The 23,421-nt window shown below is 43.9% G+C and overlaps 1 protein-coding gene and 1 long non-coding RNA gene across 2 annotated transcripts in view; one reads left to right on the top strand and one right to left on the bottom strand.

Annotated features, from left to right (window-relative positions):
- LOC138922008 (uncharacterized) overlaps positions 1-23,421 on the top strand; it is a 42,304-nt gene that overhangs the window by 13,328 nt on the left and 5,555 nt on the right. The gene's annotated exons all lie outside the window — the stretch shown is intronic.
- LOC138922007 (mitotic apparatus protein p62-like) lies at positions 13,398-18,269 on the bottom strand. Its single transcript, XM_070258683.1, has 3 exons — positions 16,098-18,269; positions 14,588-14,750; positions 13,398-13,594 (listed from the first exon to the last, which is right to left on the bottom strand). The coding sequence occupies exons 1-3, from the start codon at positions 16,705-16,707 to the stop codon at positions 13,582-13,584; spliced, it is 786 nt and encodes a 261-aa protein (XP_070114784.1). The 5' UTR covers positions 16,708-18,269; the 3' UTR covers positions 13,398-13,581.

The following is a 23,421-nucleotide window of genomic DNA, read 5'->3' on the forward strand; positions in this document are numbered from 1 at the left end:
TACTCTCCTCCATAGACACACTCGCACTGACACATACCCATACTCATTCGTTCATTCACACACAGTTATGTACTCCAGGTAACATGCTTAGGCATTCAGTCACACACCCAGTTACGCTTCATGCACAGTATGTCGCTCACACGTTTACTCGCATGCATGGGAATACTCACCCTGAAGATGCTCACACACTCACATGCACACACATTCAATCACACACACAAACATGGTCACAAATTCCTTCACACACAATCATTTGGACACACACATTAACATGCTCACATATACAAAAATGGTCACTCTTCACTCACATTCACAAGCATATTCATCACATGAACATACACAGATTCACTGAAACACAAGAAATGCTCATATACACACACACATACTCAAAACTTCACTAACATTAAAATGTATTTACTGGCTCACACGAATGTGCTCACAAATTTCCTGACATTCATAGCCACACTCATAAACAATCACACTCACAGCTTCACTTACAGAAAAATTCTTCCACCGTTGACTCACACATGGACCTGCTTACAGATTCACTCACATATGGACACTCATATATGCTCACAGGCATACACCTACATTCACTTACTCGTGCTTATTAACCTGCTCTCAAACAGCAGCATGCTCACACACTCACTTGAAGACAAATTTGCTGCGACTCATCACAAAGCTCACACGTTGACTCACACACTTACACTCACAGAAACTCACACACACATTCTCAAATATTCCTCCCCAAAATACACTCACAAATTAACAAGCTCACATGAGTGAATGCAGTTACACATTCACTCTCTCGTGCAAAGATATACATGCATTCAATCTTGCTCACACATTCGCTCACACACACACTCATATCTGCTTACAGTTATATACTCATACATTTCCTCACTTTCACATGTTAACACACTCACAAACAGCATCATACTGACATATTCTCGCAAATGATTATGCACACACTCACCATGAAGCTCACACATTTACTCACACACATAAACATGTTCACATGTACTCACAGGCTCATGCTTGCCCATTAACTCACAGAAATATACTCACACTTTAACCTGCTCAAATAAACAAACACACTTACGCATTCACTCACACATCGATTTGCTCACATTCATGCACATGCTCACAGATTCACTCATAGTTGCGAACAGTCACATTCGCTTAAAACACACAAACTTATACTTGAATGGGCTCCCATGTTCACTCTCCCACTTATACGTGCACATGGTCACATTCACTTGCACATAAATGCTCACACTCCTGCACTCACAAAAACTTGCTCACACATTCACTCCATTGAACATGCTCACAAATTCACTCACACAGTCACATTCACATATGCTTGTATGCACAGAACTCACGTTCACTTACACATGCACATTAACACACCCACAAATAGGAATGTGCTCACTCATTTATTGACAGACAAACATCCTCACACTCACCAAGAAGCTCACATATTCACTCACATGCATACATGCTGATACAAGTTCACTCATTCAAATATACTTTTAAAATATTGCACAAATGAATGTACAGATTCACTCACACACACAAACATGCTAATATCCATGCACATGGTCACCTGTTCACTCATACTCATGGGCATGCACAAACCTTTACCTAGTCACATAAATATACTCTTATTAACACACTCATCCGTGAACAGGCTCACACACTCACTCTCCAATATGGACGTTGTTATGAAAGGACCCAAAGATGACCTCTGTTTGTTGGCCCTGTGTTGATTACTTCTACACAGCAGGCTGGAACCCATTAGCTCAAAAGCCCACCAGCACCAAAGTCAAACGCTTACACATTAACTTGTTTTAAATATATCCCCAATAAGCAGATTATTGGCCATTTAGAGCTTGCCTGCTATGGGTTCCATGCAAACCTGTGCTCACATCCACTAGCCATAGATCAGAGAAACCCTGTGTCTGTAAGAGACCCCAGGCCACCGCTGTTCTTCAGCACTCTCTGAGCCAGAGACTCCTCATCGTGCTGCCCGGTGGCATTGCCTAGACACATAAGTCCCCACGCCGATCCTGTTCTTCCCTGGGAATTCCCTTGCCTTCCCCTCCTTCTGAGTGGTGGCTGCCACGCAGTAGCCTCGGGAAGGTCTCTTGTTGTAGGAGATTTTCCCTGCATGCAAACCTGATAATCTTTCCCCAAATAAAGGTCATTGGGTGCTACTACCACCATGTGGTCCTGTCTTTTCCCTTGATCTGCCCCCGCATCCCTCCCGCTCGCTGCCCGTGGTAATGAGGCAAGAGGAGGATTTTGGTGATGATCACGAAATGGATTTAGGGTCCACTTATAGTCAGGAGGACAATCAATTGGCTAACTGCTCCTGGACAGCCCGAAGTGGTCGGGACTCAAAATTTGACACGCCACCACGTCAGTTTACCGTGGCTTTTTTCTGTGCTGCATTACACTCTCTCTGTTCTTTAGGGTCTCCCCCTGTGCCTCATTAACCTGACCAAGCAGTAGCACCAGCATTTGAGGCAGCCCGTGCCATTGCAACTGGCTTTCAGGGCTGGAGGCACTGAGCTCCCTGAGGAAGGTCAGCCCACTCACCTGAGTCCCTCACTAGGCAGGCATGACACATCGGGCCTGGATAGAAAAAGGGGAGGAGTGTATGCCTCTGGACCAAAAGTGGGCTACCTCTGTATGACTCCACTCATAGGTGGAAGTTAACATACAGACAAAGAGAACTGATCGGTGGTTACCAGGGGAAAGGAGGGGTGGGGGGAGGGCACAAAGGGTGAAGGGGTGTACCTACAACATGACTAACAATAGTGTACAACTGAAATTTCACAAGGTTGTAAACTATCTCTGTGGGTACAGGCATTCTCATCACTGCTTGAGCTTTGGCCATTATTACAGTAACTTTACCAACCTTATCTTTGTTGATTAAATATTGCCACTTAGTCCCTATCACCCTGGGATCATAATATCAATAATGAATTCTGGAAGCCCAACTCAATGTCAACATTGTGGCCGCCATTTCCGTTGAAAGGAGATTATCCATCACAGAGTACTTGCTGGAGAATATCAACACATCCCGCCATGCCTGGTATGAAGCTTCTGTGCTGGTGAATTTTTTTCTTCATGTCGTAGTAAAGGCAACATGAAGCACTAATGTACTAGAGTGTAATGAGGGCCTTCTTTCCCTATCATATGTTACAACACATTACACAGATACAAACAAGTATGAAATGTTTGGTACCAGAATAAGTATGTAGCAAGAAGCAGCATTAGTATGAAGAAAGGATGAGTAAACTTGTTAAAGAAGTCCAAGGAAGGAGGTGAGGGAATTTGTACTTGAGGATATCTTTGGGAAGAATGGTCCAGGAAGAGGAACGAGCCAGTGAAAAGGCCCCTGGGCTGGAGTAGGTGTGGAACATTTGAGGAACATCAAGGAGCGCAGATTGACAAGAGGTGAGTGAGCAAGAGGGAGGGTAGTATGAGAGGAAGTCAAAGAGCTGATGAGGAGGCCAAGTTGTATAGGGCCTTACAAGGCCATTGGAAGAATTTTGGCTTTTACTTTGAGAAAAAAGATGCGAAACCATTGCAGGGTTTTAAGTGAAGAAGTGACACAACAGTAGTAGCAAACACACAAATAGACTTTATCTGTGTCAGACTCTGTTGAAAACATTATAGGTGTTAATGCGTTTAATCCTTACCACATTCCCCTAGCAGGTAGGTGCCATTACCATCTCCACTGTTCACATGAGTGAACTGAGGCTGTAACCAAACAAGGCTCACTGCCCCATGCACCCTGTAAACCAAACACAAGATAGTGGTTTTTGTAGAAGCAAAAAGGCTTTATTGTGAGGTCAGCCAGCAGGAAGACAGGAGTCCAAGCTCAAACCTGTCTCCCCAGCCGGCTGTTGAGTGGGGATTTTCTAGAGCAAAGGAGCAGGAGAGGGAAGGTTGGGGACAGTCCGAGGCATTTTGTGCAAGCACAGAAGATTTTCACGTTCTGTCATACATGCCATGTTCAAAGATGGTGTCCTTAACATGATGGGCAGGGGAGTTCTCAGTCCCCCAGGGCATCCTCCAATCACCTATGCAGTCGCAGTTTGAGTCTCAGTGGACATCTTGTGGTCTCACTGGCTCAAACCAGGTGGAAATTGCTCAAGGAGGAAAAATGGAATTTCTGAAAAACAACTCATGGCCCAAGATTAGTTCCTGAGTAAATATCATATGGGAAGTAGCTTATGAAAGCAGGCTCTATGGGACCATTCATGAAAATCTGCCTGGGGCCCCATTTTATTTCAGGCTTGGTTTTGGGCCTGGTTACCAGGCAAGGGAGGTCAGGAAAGTTGTCCAAGGCTACTTAGCTAAGGCATGGAAGAGCCAGACTGCAAAACTATGCAGTCTGGCCCCAATGTCCATCCACTAAGCTGCTACAGAGTTGCTTCTGCAAATGGGACTTCAGATTTAAAAGGCTCACTTTGATTGCTGCCATTAAGTAGGGTGTTCAGGCATCAGTGAAGTCCATTGCCATCAGCTTGCCCCCAGTGCTTCAAAAGATCACTGTGTCAGGTCAAGCACCAGATGAAGTCTGTGGCTTGTGTTCAGGGGCCATAGCCATAATGTTTGCCAAAGTACTCATCTTTGCTCAGCAAAAATGGGAGACTAAGGAGCTCCAAGGGCCTGTCTTCCACAAAAATACCAAGAAAATGACCAGAAACTGTCAGAATCAACTATGTCATTACTCTGGAATATAGCCAAAGAATTACACTAACCAAGTGAATGCTGATCAGAGAAAGGGTACAAATATGGTTTGAGAGTTTTGTGGCATTTTAATTTAGCCTTGCCCCACTCCCCTCCCCAGTGTGATGGCAGTCATAAAGATGGCAATCTGTATTCCCTGCATGGGTACCTGGTTTCAGAAGCTGTAGAGTGGAACTTGTTCCCCAGGAATTGTGTTTGTCTTTTTTGATCTGTCTGGGGGTTCCCTGAAGGACCAAGGTACTAGCCTTTGTTTTGCCTAACTCAAAACTCTCTCGGGCAGAAAAATGGCTCAGCATGGGGTGCTCCTGGAAAGATGGCAAATTAACAAGTTATTGGTACCTGGGGCAAAAGATTACTGTTTGAGTAAATAATAAACACATCAGAAGCCTGGGAAGAAAAGCTGGGGAGAGTTACTTGGGGGAACAAGGGCTTTGAAAAGCCCTCACATGTAATGGGGAATCTAAACACCCACATGCATGCCCAGGGCACGAGGGGTGTTCAGATAAGTCTTAACAAGGCCCTCAGCTTTCACTTCTGGCTGATTTTAGGCTCAGCACAAGCATAAAGTGAAGGCCAAGGTAGGGTGATAAATGCATTGGCTAAGCACTGAGAAAGTGCTCCAACACAGAGCCAATCTGCAAAGACAAGAAGGGTATTTTTTTTCTATCATTTTTTATGGACTCCAGGAATTTAAGGAAATTTTGGCCAAACCACTGGCTGACCACAAGCTAAAGGAACAGAGACTTTAGAGACTACACATGACAAACTCTTTAAAAAATTAGCTTAAAAACGTCATGAAACAAGCAAGTACTACAACATACAGCAAGCAACAATGAGAAATCCTAAGGAGAAATATCCGATTTCCAGAGTTACTAAATTATCATATTCAAAATGTCCAGTTTTCATTAAAAAAAGGAATAGGCATGCAAAGAAACAAGAAAGTGTGGCTCATCCACAGGAAAAAATGGTATTAACAGTGAATGTCCCTCAGACTAAAAACATGAAAAGATGGTCAATCTCGTTAGTCACTGGGGAAATGCAATCAAAAGCACAATGAGATACCACGTCACACACAATAGGTTGGCTATAATAAAAAAGACAGCCAAGAACATATATTGCCAGGGATATGGACATACTGAAACCTTCATACATTGCTGGTGGGAATGCAAAGTGGTGCAGCCACCTTGGAAAATTGTTTCACTAAAAGTTAAACATCTAGATTCATATGACTCAGTAATTACAGTACTAGTTACATACTCAAGAAACTAAAAACAGGCATTGAATCAAATAGTTATGCATGAATGTTTATAGAAGCACAATTCACAGTAGCCAAAAGGGAGAAACAACCCAAACATCCAATAATGGATGAAGAAATAGACAGAACCCGGTATGTCTGTTACCAGACCAAAGTGAGTCTGCTCCTTGGTGAGTTGAAATCAAATCCTTCACCAGAAGTAGTTGTCACGCAATCAAATTTTATTTGCAGCAGGCAGCAAACAAAAGGAGACCACAGGGAATAATTTCACAAAACTGTGGCTCCCCAAGCAAGGGAAGTTGTTGCCTTTTACTTGGGGTCGGAATGAATATTCAAAAATGGAGGTTTCATCATCACATATAGAGGTGTGTACAAGCTTGCACATGCACAGTTTGACAACATGGCTTCACATACATTGCATGTTATGCTAATAAGGCTTTAGCTCCTCCTGGGGTGGTGATCTTAACATTATAATTAGGTAAATGTTACTTTTATACCTTCTCCACCATCTGTGAGGACGTCACTCCTGTGTTTGCGGTCCAGACTGGTTCAGGGCAGTGCAGGGCGATTGGTGTTTAGATTTTCTTCCCAAAACATAGCTGAACCAAAGATGTTAGAGAATGGAACACCTGCACTCTTCAACAAGATAGGAGAAGTAAGTCAGACAAAACAAGCGAAATAGGTTAGAGTTATGGCTGGTGACATATCCATATAATGGAATATTGTCAACCATAAAAAGGAATGAGTACTAATACCTGCCACAATATGGATGAATCTAGAAACCATTATGCTAAGCAAAAGAAGCTAGACACAAAAGGCTGCATATTGTATGCTTCCATTGATGTGAATTATCCAGAATAGGCAAATCCATAGAGACAGAAAGCACATTAGTGACTGGTGGGGACTGGGACAAGATGGTCAATGTTTACTGGCTATGGGGTCACCTTTGAAAGTGATGAAAATGTTTTGGAACTAGACACAGGAGATGATTGCACAACATTGTGAATGTACAAAATGCCACTGAATTGTACACTTTAAAGTGGTTAACTTTAGGTTTTGTGAATTTCACATCAATAATTTTTTTTTACATACTCTTTTAATCATTGGAATCACTTGGATAGACTTCTGACAAGATAGAGGCTCTCAGGCTTGACACTAAACAAAGTAACATTTGGATCATGACTCCAGCTCACACTCACCCTTGGCCATAAATTCACTGACAGCAGCATCAATCCCCTCCTCCTCCCCTACTTCACTCCCTTTGCCAGGGGGAGTATTTGAATGTGTGCAGGTTACATTCCTAGATTTAACTCTTCTTTCCAACCTTTGCTGACTTGCCTCCTCCTCCTCCCCTTTTCTCTCTTGCTAGATAACTGTTTGCTGACCAAGGCTCATCACAATTGACTGCTTCTTCCCATCTTTACTTCTATCACAGAACTTGCTATCCCCCTTGCTCTCAGAAACTTGCTTGCCCCTTCTGTTATTAATTTATACCTGGCCTTGACCTTCTGCACACCAAAAACTGTGGACTTTTCCAGGTGTTTCCTATTTCCTTAATCTCCTAAACTTGGTCCTTCCTGTTTGTACCCATTCTGTAGTGTGTCACTCTCTTCTTGGAATCTTCTCTCCAATACACAGTTTTGAAAATAAGATGCAATATGCAAAGGACCATTGCGAGACACGTTCATGGTTTACAGAGGATTACTTTCATAGTGAACATCCACAGAACCACTCAGTGGGAACCTGAGCTTTCTCTTTTGATGATTAGTTCCATTGTTAGGATGCAATAGATTCTTGGGATAAGGTTAGGATTGAATCAGTAGGTACTCAATGAATGCTTGTGTATCGAAGTGAAACAATGAAATGGTGTTTAATGCAATGTTTTGCCTCTGTTTCCAAGCATTTTGGACCTTGGTTAGGTAAGTGCAGGTGAGTGGGTGCCTGGAGGCAGGGATAATGGTGACCTGCTCTGTTGCATTAAGCCCAAGCCGGTACTATAAGAAGGAACCCTTACCTAACAGCCTAGGTGAACCTCGGGGCAGGGATGGCTTGTTCTTGTCAGCACTTTTCATTCTCTTTTCTCCTAGCCCACCCCAAATCCAGGATGACTTCATCTAGAGATCCCTAATTTAACTACATCAGCAAAGACCCGACTTCCAAACAAGGTCACATTTACTGGTACCAGGAGTTTGGACTTGGGCATAAATTTCGGGAGAACGCAATTCAACCCACTACAAGTACACAGTGGGCTTCACCTGTATTTCTAATTTTGTATTTCTTAAAGTTGGATGGTAGGTACTTGGATGTAATATTGTATTCTTCATACCATGGTGTAGGTCTGAAATATTTCCTGATAAAAAAAATAAGTAACAAAAAATTAAAATGAGAAAATGGGCCTAATAAATGGAAGCTATTTAGGGAAAAAAAATGAAGTTGTAGTTGACCAGAATACAGGATCAGAGGAGAAAGGATAGGGGTTTGAGTATAGAACACCTCCTTTCTGCATTTAGGTAAGGCTGCCTAGGTGTTCTCTAGGTCTCATTAATGCCTCCTTCGTTCATATTCTATCTAAGCACATCGCATATCCTAATGTATTTTGACATTATTTACATATGTGTCTACCTCCCCCACCCCCTAGGATGTGAGCTTCTAAATGACTGGGATCTTAAAGGGTTTTATTTAGCTCTCTCCTGTTTATGTTACCACAACACCCTACTCTCGGTGCCAACATCTGTTTTAGTTTTCTATTGCTGCATGACAAATGCTTTGTCCCATAGGTCGTCTCCCTGAAATGAGGCAGGGCGCTACGCTAGCACACGAACACTGGGAGGCAGGAATCACTGGGATGCACTTGGAGGTTGGCTATCACAGTGCCTATGCTGAACCAGTTGTTGATCATAGTACTGCTCTGAGACCCACGCTGGAGGGACTTGTCATGAGCCCCACATTTTAGAGGCTCCACTCTCAACCTCTTCCAGCCTCACCTCTCTGCAAATGGCTAAGGGCCCAGTGTGTGGGAGCATGGAGATGTGCACACTCAGAACCCACACTGCCTACCCCAAACCATGTTCCATGTATCTGGGGCCCTGAATTTGCTGCCAGGGTAGCCCCAGGCCCCAAGGTAAGCCTACATGCTCCTCTTCATTGGATCTGCTTCTGAGGGTTGAGTAGCACTGCCAATACTATACCTCCAGGACTGGGAGGCGACAAAGTGGTGGTTGCTGTATGAGGGAACAGGGGCCAAGTGGGCTTCGATATCCTTGTATATGCATGTGAGGTCTCCTGAGGTGAGGAATGGAGCTCAGAGTGAGCAGAGAATGCGAGGAGGCTGGATACGGGGCCCTGGAATGTGAACCAGTGGCCTGGGGTGGGGTCATCCCACTCTCCATATTTTCAAAGTAGGAATAAACCTGTTTTTTAATGGAGAAGGAGGTCTGGATGCCAGGAGACACATTGTGACAGTGTTGCAGCTCTTTTTGTGACTTCTTTGGTCTTTGCTCTACGAAAAACTACAATTACAAAAAGAGAAACCATTCTCTAACAAATCTCAGTCTGTTTGTAACAGGGAAGAGAAATCAAATAGGATATTGACAGTTCAGATCTGAGAATTGTCAGAGCAGGAAAATGTTCTTAAGAAAGATTGTGCTGGGGCCAGCCCAGTGGCACAGCACTTCAGTTCACACGTTCCACTTCGGCGGCCCAAGGTTTGCCAGTTCCGATCCCGGGTGTGGACCTGAGCACCACTTGTCAAGCCATGCTGTGGTAGGCGTCCCACATAAAAAGTAGAGGAAGATGGGCACGGATGTTAGCTCAGGGCCAGTCTTCCTCGGGAAAGAGAGGAGGATTGGTGGCAGATGTTAGCTCAGGGCTAATCTTCGTAAAAAAAAAGGATTGTGCTGATCCTAAATGGGCTCCATAGGGGTGCCTCCACAAGCTGATGGCTGGTAACCTCTAGGAGGCCATGTGCACCAGGGAGAAGGGGTCCTGAGTAAGAGGACTTGTGCACGCAATACATGCGGAGAAAGTGAGATGAGTGGCACAGAGGGTGGTTGCGGTCAGCGCTGGGGAGAGGGGCAGGAAGGCTGGTGGTTTTTCTTCAGCCTTGCCCAGGGACGAGGTCCATAGGTCCTATAAAAAGATGGGCTCCAGGATCCAGCTGCAGAGGCCACTTCCAAAGCCAGGGGCAGCGCTGTTTCTGTGCTTTGGTAACAAATGGCGACAGGGAGTGAGGAAGGGGAAGGGGTGATAGGCCAAACATTCAAACTGGACCCCCTGTAACATTTGTAACATTTAAAGGTTTTGGGGCGAAGTTCAATTGGGGGCCTACATGCCATGTATAAAAATGTTTGAAAGGTTTAAATCAACTAATAAACTGTTGAATAAAATATCTCATCTCTAATAACATGAAAAGTTCACCTTCTTAACAACCTGAGAGACTAGGTTCAGATTTAGAATACTGAATGTATTTTAGTAATATATTTTTCTTATTTAGTTTATCGAGAAAATTTAAAAACACACATCTCTCAGTAACAGGTATAAGTCTGGAATGGTTGGTTGGGTGAGGTTCAAGACATACTTTTGGATTCCTGGAGTCCAGGACTGCGCTCTGCTGGGCCTGGTGGAGAAGGAGGTCGCAGGTCCTGGCCAAGTCAAGGGCAGGAGACTATATAAGAGTGTGAATTCCAGAAAGTTGGGATTATGGGAATCAGCCCTTGGTCTGGCTTCCATCCTTAGACTCCTCAAAGTTCTGTTGCAGTGATGTGACGAGAGCGGACCTACCACCTTCAGGCCCCTGGTCCACATCCCAGGCCATAGAGCTCAGACTGCCCCCCTTCTCCATGCACCCTGACGCTCCTCCCTCACCATGAGAGGCTCCACGTGCAAATATGTGGAGAATGTGGCTCCTTGTCCCTTGTTCCCTGCATACAGCCATCACCATTTGGTTCCCTCTCAGTCCTGGGAGTATAACACTGACAGTGCCACTCAACCCGACGAAGCACAGACTCAGTGAAGAGGAGCATGTGGGCCTCTTGGGGCTTGGGACGTGCGGCCCCCTGGGAAGCAAATTCAGGGCTCCAGGTACCTGGAGTATGGTTAGGAGCCGGGGCATGGACTCTGAGTGCGCACAAAGAAAGGCATATGGACAAAGACCCGTGGGTGTCTGTTGTCTAAGGTGAACCTCATAAGATTCTTAAGACCGCATAAGGGCCTTTAATATAACATGTATTAACCATTAACTATAGTTAACAGATTAAGTACAGTAATTCAGAAATGTGCACACACGTACACACACACACATACACGCACACACATAAACACCGCGAGCATGGCATGAACCAAACCCAACCAGGGGCCTTTCAAGTGACACTCCAGGGATGAATTCCTACTTGGACGAATCTTTCATTAAACTACTGTGACAAAAGTCCTTGTGCCTTTTTTTCGTTCTCATCATAAGAAATACTGGGGGCCACTACAAGATAGTACATTTGTAAAGGTCAACACTGGTGACAGAAAAGGGTTGTGGCTACATTACACCAGCTTCATTTCAACGGACCTTTATCAGGCCCCTCCTGAGAAGAAAACACAGCGCTAGGTGCTTTAGGAGAGACAAACAACTAAAGCCCTTTAAGGTCCCAACCATTCGGCAGCTCGCACTCTAGGGAGCGGGGGAGCTACACACATAAATAAGTAACGTTAATGTACTCTAGGGTCTGAGATGTGCTACCCAAGAAAATAGAAAAAAGCATTGCTGCTAACTAGCAAGCACTCCCGCAGCCTCAACTAAATGCGGGAACTAGGCCTTCTACACTCAAATCCCTGGTCTTCTCTTTCTCTGGTCTGGTACAACTTCACTCCTTTTTTCCTTAAACAAGCTGCAGCTATTACGCTCCTTTTCTCCTTTTCCTCCTTTATTTTTTATTAGGAAATATTTCAGACCTACACCAAGGTACGGAGAATACTACGTCCATCCACTCCATCACTCCACTTAAGAAACATAAGATTACGAATAAACTTGAAACCCACTGGGTACCCCTCCCCAGCTGGATTCTCCCTCCCTACACGAGATCTAACCAATGCCCTAAATAAGGACTTTATCATTCTCACACGGAGCTTTCTGCACGCTGCATATGTATGCATCACTTATGTATGCCTCGTACTACAAACATATGTATCTACAGTCACTCTAATGATTCTGCATGTTTTTAAACTTCATATATGCATGGAATCATAATGCTTTCATCCTTCTGGAGCTAGCATTTTCCCTTATCCACTTGTCACTTCCACCACCCAATTTTTGCCCCTTGTTCTAAGTTGAATTGTGTCCCCCCAAAAAGAGGCACTGAAGTCCTAGTCCCTGGAACCTGTAAACGTGACCTCATCTGGAAACAGGACATTTGTAGGTGTATTCCAGTAAGATAAAGTCATACTGGATCAGGGTGGGCCCCTAATCTGATATGACTAGAGTCCTTAAAAGAGAAGAAATGTAGAAACAGACACACAGAGGAAAACACTACATGAAGATGAAGAAAGAGATTGGGGTCACGCATTTACAAGCCAAGGGACGCCAAGGATTGACAGCAACCACCAGAAACTAGGAGAGAGGCCCTGGAATAGACTGTCCCGCAGGGTCTCCAGAAAGAACCACTCCTGCTGTCACCTTGATTTCAGACTTCCGGCCTCCAGAACTGTGAGAGAATAAATTTCTGTTGTTTTAAGCCACTGAGTTTGTGGTAATTTGTTATGGCAGCCCCAGGAAACGAACACATCCCTCCAGGACGTCTTTGTGTGTCAGGCCCCCGAGAATTCTAGTCTCTTCCTCAGTCCACATCTTACCATCCTGTTTAGTTTACCTGCAACAGTATCAAGTCAGTGAATTAAGGCTGGTCCTACTGTAGTGAAGTTCAACGTTTTCTCCCATTGACCTAAACCAGTGGTGCTCAAACTTTAGCGTGTTTCAGAAGAACTGGAGTCCCTGCAAAGCCCTGATGGCTAGCGGCCGACCTTCAGCATTTCCAATTCAGTAGGTCGGGAGTGGGGTCCGAGAACTTGCCTTGCTAACAAGTTCCCAGGTGTTAGTGATGCTGCTGGTCCACAGCAGCCCAACAGCACCATCTGGTCTCCCGGCAAGCTAGGTCATCCATCGTTTGCATTCAATAAAACGCACCAGAGGCCAGGCCACCATCTATATCGTTACAGGACGTGATTATAACTTTATATTTTCATTTATTGAGGCTGCAATAAAAGAATTAAAACAGGCTTACGCAATAACTTAAAGAGATTCCTTTCAATCACACTAAGGTGGGCCAAACCAAACAGAAAAGACACAAAGATAGATTTGAATCTGTGGTATTTATGTAAAAAAGAAACCTGCAGCTTATTCATTTCAAACAAGCTTTTATTTTTAACGTGAACGAATGTTGTCATCTATATCCCTCAGATGTCAGGTAAAATCATTGTTGGGTGATGAACTATGAAACAAAACTCGTGTTTTGAGCCCCTGCAAACTAGAATATCCATGAGGAACAAATTCATTTTTTTCTTTCACCATCCGTTTCTTTCTACGCCTTCGGACTGTAGGATGGAATAAGAGGCAATTAACAATTTGTACACCATTAACACGCAACAGTGACTTTTTAAATATGAGTCAACCCTATGTACATCTGTTCTCAACAAGCAGAAAACAAAATGTTTTCTTCTTGTAACCCAGACCCTTGGATATCATGGCCCACATGCCTCAATCATTTGACCACATCAACCTCGTCTCCCTCTTGCCCACCACTATAAATGTGTGATTTTTTTCTTGAGAGGCCACTCTGTGATTTAAATAAGTCTTTCCACTTCAAAAGTCTGGGCTCTTTACACAAATCATAAATCCCTTATACTCCCAGACCTTCCGTTTCCATATCTATAAAATGTGGCAAGGCTGTTATTAGATATCCACAGCTGTGAACATTCAGGAAGAGAGAGGGAGCAGAGGGAGAGGAGAGAGAGAAGGATGGACAGAGGAAATATAAGACTTAATTATCAATTCATTGATAAACAATAGTTTACTATGACTAATTTTCTTTTCTTGTGAATGTCACATGAAACACAAAAATCTAAATTGAACTACTATTTTTGAATTAATCATGAAATGTGGTCTTACTACTCGGAAAGGAGTCACCTTCTCAAAGGCATCATTATTACAAGAGACTACATTTCTGTGGCCAAGGAATGAAGGCACAGCCAGTGCGTGGCCTGGCCACCTTAGCTGCTGCTTCTGGAGACCATCCTCTCAAAAAACACTGGTCTCTAAATGTCCCAGGTCTGATAAATTTACGGCTCTAGTAGTCTTATAGCTACAGGACAAAGGACTGGTGGCTAAGAATGAAGTACATTTCAGAGCATACTGCCTCTAGATTTCCTAGTATACAAGGATATGATTAACATAAAACTGTTCCTTCAAAACTGAATTTCAAAAGGTTTTTCCTATTTACTTTGCAGAAAAACTTCCAAACATAAAGTTGTCAGTAACAGGCATACGTCAGGAACGATTAGTTACTGTTCCAGGCTACACGTTAATACCTGGATTCTCCGGGGCTGCCCTCTGCGCAGTCCATGTCCATTTCGAGTCCTTCTTCTGGTTCTTCACGTTCATCCTCTTCCTCACCTCCCGCTTCCTGGGCCTCCTCCTCAGAGTTGCCATACTTATATTCAGCCACTTCTTTAGCGAAGAATGATACGGACTCTGGGATCACAAGCGGGTGGAAAAAATATTCCAATTTAAAATCAGTATGGACATCCAGAACTCCCGCCTCAGGAGAATCTGGAGAATAGAAATACGTTAAAAACAAGTCTAGCTTCCATCTGCCACCATACAAATGTCCCCCTCCACATCTTTGGCATGAAGTAGTCTATGCAGAAGTCGAAATAGCATGATGCACACACAACGGTATCAACCAGTTACCTCCACAAAATATAAATTTAAACAGTAAAATAAAATAACAAGAACAGCTGGGCATCTTCCTCCTGGTTGAAACAACACTTCCGTGGCCCTCCCATTTCTGCTGCTTGAGAGTTTTTACGGTGACGTTTTTCCCCTCTTCCAGTACATCTCACACCCCCTGCTGCTGATTCTTTCTGGCCCTTGGGAGAAGGAGGGAGCAGGCTCATCTGGTTCTGACAGCATCTGGTGTGTTTTTGTCAGAACTTCACTGGGAAAGACTTGTTTGATTTAAAGACAAATTCTGTGGTGAAGCTCATTAGCTCCTCAACCCCTGCAAAGGGCGCCAGGGCCATTTCATCCTTTTCTTGGATCATCTTACCAAGAATCTTCACCTTTTTAAAAGCCATCAAGCAAAAGCGAGGTATACCATTTGTTTGCCCTTTTCCTTCAGGCTCACTGTCCACTTCCTCCCAGCTCCCTCCTGAGCACCTGCTTCCCAGTGACATTCACCTTCTGTGGGCTCATGAATTGCACTGATGATCTCAGATCTCTTATTGAACAGGGCTTCGTAAAAATCGTACTTTTTCTCAAGACTGTACAGGTCTCTACAGAATTGGGTACATTCAGCCTGAAGCGTTTCGGAAAAAATGGACCTGTAGCTTAATCACCTGAGGCAAGCACTAAGAGTGGCCTGCAAGTGAGCCAGCTGCGCCCACGGAGGCTCCGAGAGCCTGAAGATGTGGCCTCCATCCACCACCTCAGTTTCCTAGGGTGCACAGCCCCAGCCTCCCCCAGGACATGGCAGTGTCAGCCAGCACTTCACCCTCCCAGGCCTTGACCTCCACCGGTTCCTCTGCCTTCTGGGATGCAGCCCTGTCTGCGGGTTCCTCCAGCTCCCAGGCAGATGCACCCTCTGCCAGGTACTTGCCGTCCCAGACCTGGGCTCCCGGGATGTGCCACCCTCTCCCTGGTCCTCGGGCTCCTGAGATTGCGGCCTGACCACCACGGAGTCAGCGTGGGGCGGGACCAGGATGTGGTCCTTCTCATGGATGCGGTGTAGAAGGGAATGGACCAGAGCCCAGAACAGGGACCACGAGCGCGCCATGGGGAGCTCACAGAAGCCCAAGACAACTTCTGCGGCCTCCTTACCATCCTCCTCTTCCTCTTTGTCCACATGATTCTCACGCTCTTGCTCGTCGCTTTCTTCCTGCTCCTCTTCTTTGTCCTCCTCACCCCCTTCCTCTGCCTCTCCCTCCTCCTGCTCGTCCTCCTCCTCCCCAACTGCCTCCTCCTCTCCTGGCACCCCCTCCTCTTCTACCTGCCGTAGATCCCAGTTCTCGATGATGACTTCGGGGATCTCCAGCCAAACCTGTTCCTCCACATGGGCTAGCACTATTGCCTGGAAGTCCCTAGGGTATGCGGCCCTCGCGACTCCGGCCCCCGACTCCGCAGGCTTGTTGGATCCGGGGTCCTGGCCCACCCCACCACGGCCTCTGTTCTGGCCACCAAGGTCTGGGCTTCCCTTCTCTACGGCAGACATGGCGGGAGAGATGCACCACTCAGCCTCAACTGGGGAAAAGCGATTTGGCGGCTTGATAACGGTGGCAAAGATGGCAGCCACCAAGCTAACTATGGCTGCCGAAGCCTGGCGGCAGCAAGGCCTTCTGGGAAGCGGTGGGGACGGCAGGCGGAGAAACACTCTATGAAGGTGTGACGGGAGGCGGGGCTTACGAGGGTCAACAAAGGTCCACTTCCCCATTGTGAGCTCTCAGCTCATTTGCTGAAAGGCGAGGATTGACATGCCCGGCGTCCAATGAATTTTCAAGTCCATCAGTTTCTAGAGTTTGGGTCCTTCCTCCGTTTACCTTGAGGCCTTAAGGTCGTGAGTTGCCCTTGGGGCCCACGCATGTCCTGTCCTTTTAATTCTACCGTGGCCAGCAGAACTACAGTATTCCAATATGGAGGCATCCTGCTGCACAGGGTGAATTGCTACCCTGATTTCCAACTGGAGATGGCTCATGCCAATAGAGACAGAATCATAAAAAGGTTACCTAGTTCAGATTTCAGCAATAGTAAAAACCTACCATAAGAGAGAGAAAAGAATCTGGATATTTTACCACTATTGAAGCTACTTTGAAAAGCAACATGCAAAGTTGAAATGGATGCAGTCACAACAGAGAGTTGAAGAAGTGTTAAAAACAGGAGCAGGAACGCTGCTGAATTCACCTCAAGCCTCCAAAGGATGAATAAAGAAACAGAGATCCTTCTTTTTTTTTTAAAGATTTTATTTTTTCCTTTTTCTCCCCAAAGCCCCCGGTACATAGTTGTATATTCTTAGTTGTGGGTTCTTCTAGTTGTGGTATGTGGGACGCTGCCTCAGCGTGGTCTGATGAGCAGTGCCACGTCCGCACCCAGGATTCGAACTAACGAAACACTGGGCCGCCTGCAGCGCAGCGCGCGAACTTAACCACTCGGCCACGGGGCCAGCCCCACAGAGATCCTTCTTTTAAAAGACCAAGCTAAGCTTCATAGACATTAAAAAGCAGGCTTCCTAGAGTGATTTCCGAGTCAACAGCCCAAGACTTTTTGTTGCATTCAGCCCCACTCAGCCAAGATCTCAATGTAAACAATTCTGAAAATTTTAAAGAAATCAACAGCTATTTTATACTGATTCCATCTACCACTGTTACTGGGCAAGAAGCACCAAAAGAATTCCTGATGAATCCTCTGCGTTCAGACATACTTCTCCCTATCCCCATAATGTAGCAACAACTCACATCTGTGCGTGGTAGTCAGGGTCAACTTGCCCCACTACTGTATAAGCTCCTTTCTTTGTCTGCTGATCCACTGCCACGAGGAGATATATGGACAATAGCATGTTCATGTGAATGCGTGGATATGCCTCTGGTTCGTTATTGTAAGCTAGTTAACATGTGAGTATATTTGCGAGTGTAAGTGCATGTGAATGTATTTTCTTTTATCAATGTTTGAGCTTTATGGTGGATGTAAGCATGTTTGTGTGCAAGTATCTATGTGAGCACGTTCCTGATTATGAAAATGTCAACATTATATTAGTTTCAATGTATGAATGGATAAAGAAAATGTGGTATATATACACAGTGGATTATTATTCAGCCATAAAAAAGGAGGAAACTCTGCCACTTGCAACAACATGGATGGACCTTGCCGGCATTATGCTATGTGAAATAAGTCAGACAGAGAAAGACAAACACTGTATGATCTCATTTACATGTGGAATCTAAACAAACAAACAAAACCCTGAACTCATACATATGAAGAACAGATTGGTGGTTGCCGGGCGGGGGGTGGGGAGGAGTGGTGGGACTGAGGGGTAGGGCGGTGAAATGGGTGAAAGGGGTCAAAAGGCACAAACTTCCAGTTATAAAATAAATAAGTCCTGGGGATGGAATGTACAGCATGGCGACCGCAGTTATTAATACTGTGTTGCATATGTGAAAGTTGCTAAGACAAACATTTTCTTAGGTCTGCTCTCAATAAGACCTTGTAAAAGGCTTTTCCTTACCTTCCGGGTAAGCTGCCTGAAAGGCCCAGATTCTTTGTCTTATCAGCATAATTTCCTGTGCTTCATGTTGATTTATCATGTCTTTCATTATGTAAGAGAACTGAGTCTTCTCACTTCTAAAAGAGATAAGGTTGTTTTCAACCATGTTACCTCTAACATTTACTTTTGAAATCTTTTATTGTCACTCTGGTTAAATGGGTAGCCAAACAGTTTCTTAGTGACCCATAATCCTATTAAGCCAAGCGTTCAAACCTATTGACATTTTTAACAACTCCTGGTATTTTGCCTTCCCCAAATCAAACCCTTAATGAAATCTTCTTGATCTCAAAGTGACTTTGGGATTTCCCAGAGGGCTCCTGGAAAATCACAAAGAGTTTACTCTTTCCCCCTGTAAAGTGAGAGATGTTAAAAATAATTAGGTTTGTCTGATAGGTTGAGTTGCATGGGAAGCATTGTCAGAGAAGAAGAAATGCTTAACTACCTCTAGTTTACATTTGTACGGGTAAAATATTATTAAAATAAATATTTTAGAAATTGTATTAAGTTCCTACAAATGTCAATGCCCTTGCTGTCCATGATATATCCTGGTGCTGCTTTGCCTGATATTAGACACCATCAGCATGATGTCATCCATCATAATTCCAGTTATTATTTTAAAATGTTGTATGCCACAGAAACATCCAAATGTCCTTGTCAATTGCATTATTTTTATAAGGAACTTTCATCACATCTTTTACCATGGCTGTTCTAAGTCTTTTGTCATCCATAGATGGTTGTTTTACTTTGATCTTCCCTGAAAACTCTTGCAGTCAGCTACAGGCCAGAGTACTTGTCTTCCACAAAATGGGACTGTCTTGAAGTCCTATAGAAAGGACCGTACCAGGTACTCTGGGCACAGAACCCCTAATGGCATTTGCTGAAATAACTCTGAGACCATACCGCTGGACTGAGTCCGGATTTCCAGAACTCTATTGGAGAAGCCAATGTGTTCATGAGATGGCTAACCCAACGTCAAACAGAACAAGAACTACACAGGGCTGCGTGAACTGATTAACGAGGATTATGTCTTTTGTTCGGACTGCTGCTTATGTTTTAAGGTTCTATTTTCTGGATATGAAGAACCTCTTTCTCTTCTAACTTCTGCTACCTGAAATTCATAACAGTTTAGTAGATTATACTTTTGTAAACAGAAATGAAATATTGATCTTTTTGCCCCTGCCTGATCACTCCAGAACTTGAATATTCCTATTAAATATTCTTATTTTCATGGGAATATAACATAGGTCCAATAAGAATCTGTCCTCTTTGTAACAGAACATATTTTTAAATATTGATTAGATAACCAAAGCTTTGATTGGAATACCATATTTGAGAATGATGCATATAATCAGATATGACCAGACGGTTTTAAGGGACACTTTATGAAGCCAAGGCTTACAAAGTTCTCTTGGAGAAACGGGCCTGGTACCTGGCTTACAGGTTTGTCAGCCTTACAGGTGAGTAGGAGAGGTCACCTGCTGGCAAACCTAGGAAACAGGATATTTTGGGGACTTCAAGAAGAGAGTAATTCACCCAAGTCTACAGGTATTGCAGGTAAATTCTGGTGGTGAGTTCTTGGCTTGGCTCCCCAGAACTGAGAGGTTTTTAAAAGTCCAATCTGAGATTCCTTATGGAAAGTGCCAGCAAAGCCAACTACAAAAAGGCCTATGTGGTCAATTACCATTCTTGCTGCCCTTATGGAAATAATCAGACCAAATCTAAGGAGACCAAACATTTCATAAACAAGAATCCTCTTTGATTATCTTTGATCAAAAAGGAGGTGACTACTGAGAGAAATTCTATATTTAAATAGAAAATACACCCTTGTGAGGTATCAGATCCTTGTCCTGTTTATTGTCTTTGAGCTGTTTTGCACTTCTCTGTAAACTACATGTTTTGTTACCTACCCATAATTGGACTAGATCCTGCTATCTCACATATTTCATCAGTCCTTACCAAATTCTCAGTTCTTCCAATTTCCTTCAACATCTGGCTGTGACTCCTCAAACTTATGTTTCCAATTTTTCTCCAACCCTTCTGACTTGACGTCACTGAGAACTCAAAGCTGACTGCCCAGATCCTTACTGCAACCCTAGGTTGTCTTGTAACTGGCTTTCCTCGTAGGATCTAAAGAAGCCCTGTGAGCCGAGGCTAGACAACATGATGTAAACTTCACAGGTCCCATCACTTCGGCAGAGCATGCATGGACAACCTTCGTCCCTGGAACTGCTGCTGTACGGGCCACTCAGGAAATTCACCAAACTCCCACATCTTCCATGCTCTACTCCAGGAAATAATCACGATTCTGGATGACCTTACCAAAACCTTTCTGATGTCTACACCACCACCAAAAACATCCACTGCAAACTAGGAAATCCATCAGATCGTCACTGCCATCTTTACTCCGCCATCTCAACACGCTTCAAGCGCAACATCTCGAAATTTTCTCAACTGGCTGTCCTTCTGGACTCAGAAACTCGGTTTAAATAGTCCACTCCAAACATCAATCTTTCCTATTCTTTTCATAGAAATCCCCCTCATTAAATGCCTGATTGCCCATACCATCTAGCAAATATCCTCTACTACTAAGTCTCAACAGATGGTTTAGCTGGTCCTTAATGAACAAGAGGTGACTGAATAAGAAATAGACTTATACTGTTCAGAGGAAAGAAGAATGTCTCTTCTTTCCTTGAACAAGAGGGGGGACTGACAAGAACTCTCTCCCTGACCAAACTTTAGGCTGTTCTGAGCCCTCTTCTTGACTGGGCCTCAAGCTTGACCCTGTCTTCCGCCTGTCAGGCCCAGTTTTAGCAAAACTCCTTCTAAGCCAGTTTAGCAAGAGTCCCCTCAGCCTTCACATCTAACCAAGATTTTCATCCTTCCCTTTGATATCTAATCAAGTTCCAACCCCCTTCCCAGCCTCCTTTGATACCTGTGTTAGTCAGCGTTCTCCAGAGAAAAAGAACGAATAAGACATCTATAGATCTATAGATATCTTATTTATCAATCTCTATAGATCGATATCTGTATCTATCTATATTATAGATATCTATATTAATCTATATAATATATCTAGATGTAGATATATAGATAACTCTATGTAAGATATCTAGATATCTATAATTACATGTATATGTCTTTATATATCTATCATATTGGTTCTGTTTCTCTGTTAGATATAGATATGAGGAGTTTTCTTATAGCAAGTGGCTCATGCAATTATGGAGGCCGGGAAGTCCCATGATCTGCTGTCTGCACGCTGGAGAACCAGGAAAGCCAGTGGTAGAATCCAGTATGAGTCTGAATACTTGAGAACAAGGGGAGTAAGTCCTAGTTTGAGTCCAAAAGCCCAAGAATCAGGCGGCCGATGGAGTAAGTCTCAGTCCAAGTCCAAAGGCCTAAGAACTAGAAGTACCGACGTCTAAGAGCAGGAGAAGATGGATGTCCCAGCTCATTGCAAAGAGCAAATTCGTCCTGCGTTTGCCTTTTTGTTCTATTCAGGCCCTCAGTGGGTTGGATGATGCCCACTTGCATTGGTGAGGGCAATTTTCTTTCCTCAATCTACCAGTTCAATTGCTCATCTCTTCTGGAATCACCTTCACAGACACATCAAGAAATGTTTTACTAGCTATCTGGGCATCCCTTAGTCCAATCAAGTTGACACATAAAATTAACCAACGTAATACCTAACCAAGTTCCTCTTAGTAATTTTCCCTTCACTCACTCCCTCACCCTCCCTGTTGGCCATGAATGCTCACCTGTCTCTGCTGTATTTGGAGTTGAGTTTATTTTCTTTCCCCTATCACAACAGTCTCTGTCCCCTATTGCAACAGCCTTGAATAAAGCTTTCTTGGCCTATTAAACTCCACACCGTGCAACTTTTTTATTGACATGGGTGTTAGCACATTCATGTGAGCGAGAGAATGTATCAGGTTTCTTGCTGTGAGCTAGTTAGTGTGTGCACATATTAATGTGAGACAATGTGAGCAGGGCACTTTAAGTGCTTGAGTGTATTTTCTTCCATGAATGAATGTTTGCCTTTATGGTGGCTGTGAGCATGTTTGTGTACAAGCGTCTATGTGAGCATGTTCCTGATTTTAAGAATGTGCATGTGTAAGTGAAAGTGTGAGTGAGATCATCTGGAAGCATCTGAGTGTATATATTTGAGTCCCTGTGTGAGTGAACATGTGAGTATGGTCATGAGACTGAGTGAATATTTTAGTACGTGTAGGTGACCCAGTGCATGGGTGAACATACGTGTGTTTTTGAATGTGAGTGAATTCATGGGCATATTTGATTGTGTTAAGGGACTGAGTGAATGTGCAAGGATGTGAATGTCTGTGAGCATATCTCTGTGCGACACTGCATGTGTGAGCATGTTGGTGGGTGAGCGTGTTTCCTGAGGTGTAAATTTGTGGACTCTGAATATGTAAGTGTGTTCTGTATGAATAAATCTGTAAGCATGTGAATGCATGTTAGCATATCTGTGAGCAGTGAGGGGGTAAATGTGCTTTTTGGGTGATCTTGTTTATGTGTGAATATATTTGAATAAGGTAATTTGTGTGCATGTGTGTGGGAATGAATGTAATGGTTTTCAAGTAAATGAATGAAATTGTGTGCTTCTCGGTGTGAGCATGTTTGGGTACAATTTCCCACATATGCATGTTACTGTTTGTGACAGTGACATTTTACATGGGTAAGTGAATGTGTGAGTGTGCATATATCAATAAAATGAGTGAAATGAGTGTTTGGAGTGTGAATGAATTTATAAACACATTTGTGCATTTAAGTGAATGTGTGATTATGATGACCTGAGCGAGGTAGGGGCTATGTTGTGTGAATTGTGAGCCATCAAGGGCGAATGTACGTCAGTATGTGTATATGTGTGAG

Source organism: Equus caballus, chromosome X, assembly GCF_041296265.1.
Source record: "Equus caballus isolate H_3958 breed thoroughbred chromosome X, TB-T2T, whole genome shotgun sequence".
Taxonomy (NCBI): domain Eukaryota; kingdom Metazoa; phylum Chordata; class Mammalia; order Perissodactyla; family Equidae; genus Equus; species Equus caballus.

Coding starts and splice junctions, on each gene's coding strand:
- LOC138922007 (XM_070258683.1), bottom strand. CDS start 16,707: ATGGGGAAGTGGACCTTTGTTGACCCTCGTAAGCCCCGCCTCCCGTCA. Junction 14,751..16,097: donor CAAAGAGGAAGAGGAGGATG/GTAAGGAGGCCG, acceptor TTGTGATCCCAG/AGTCCGTATCATTCTTCGCT.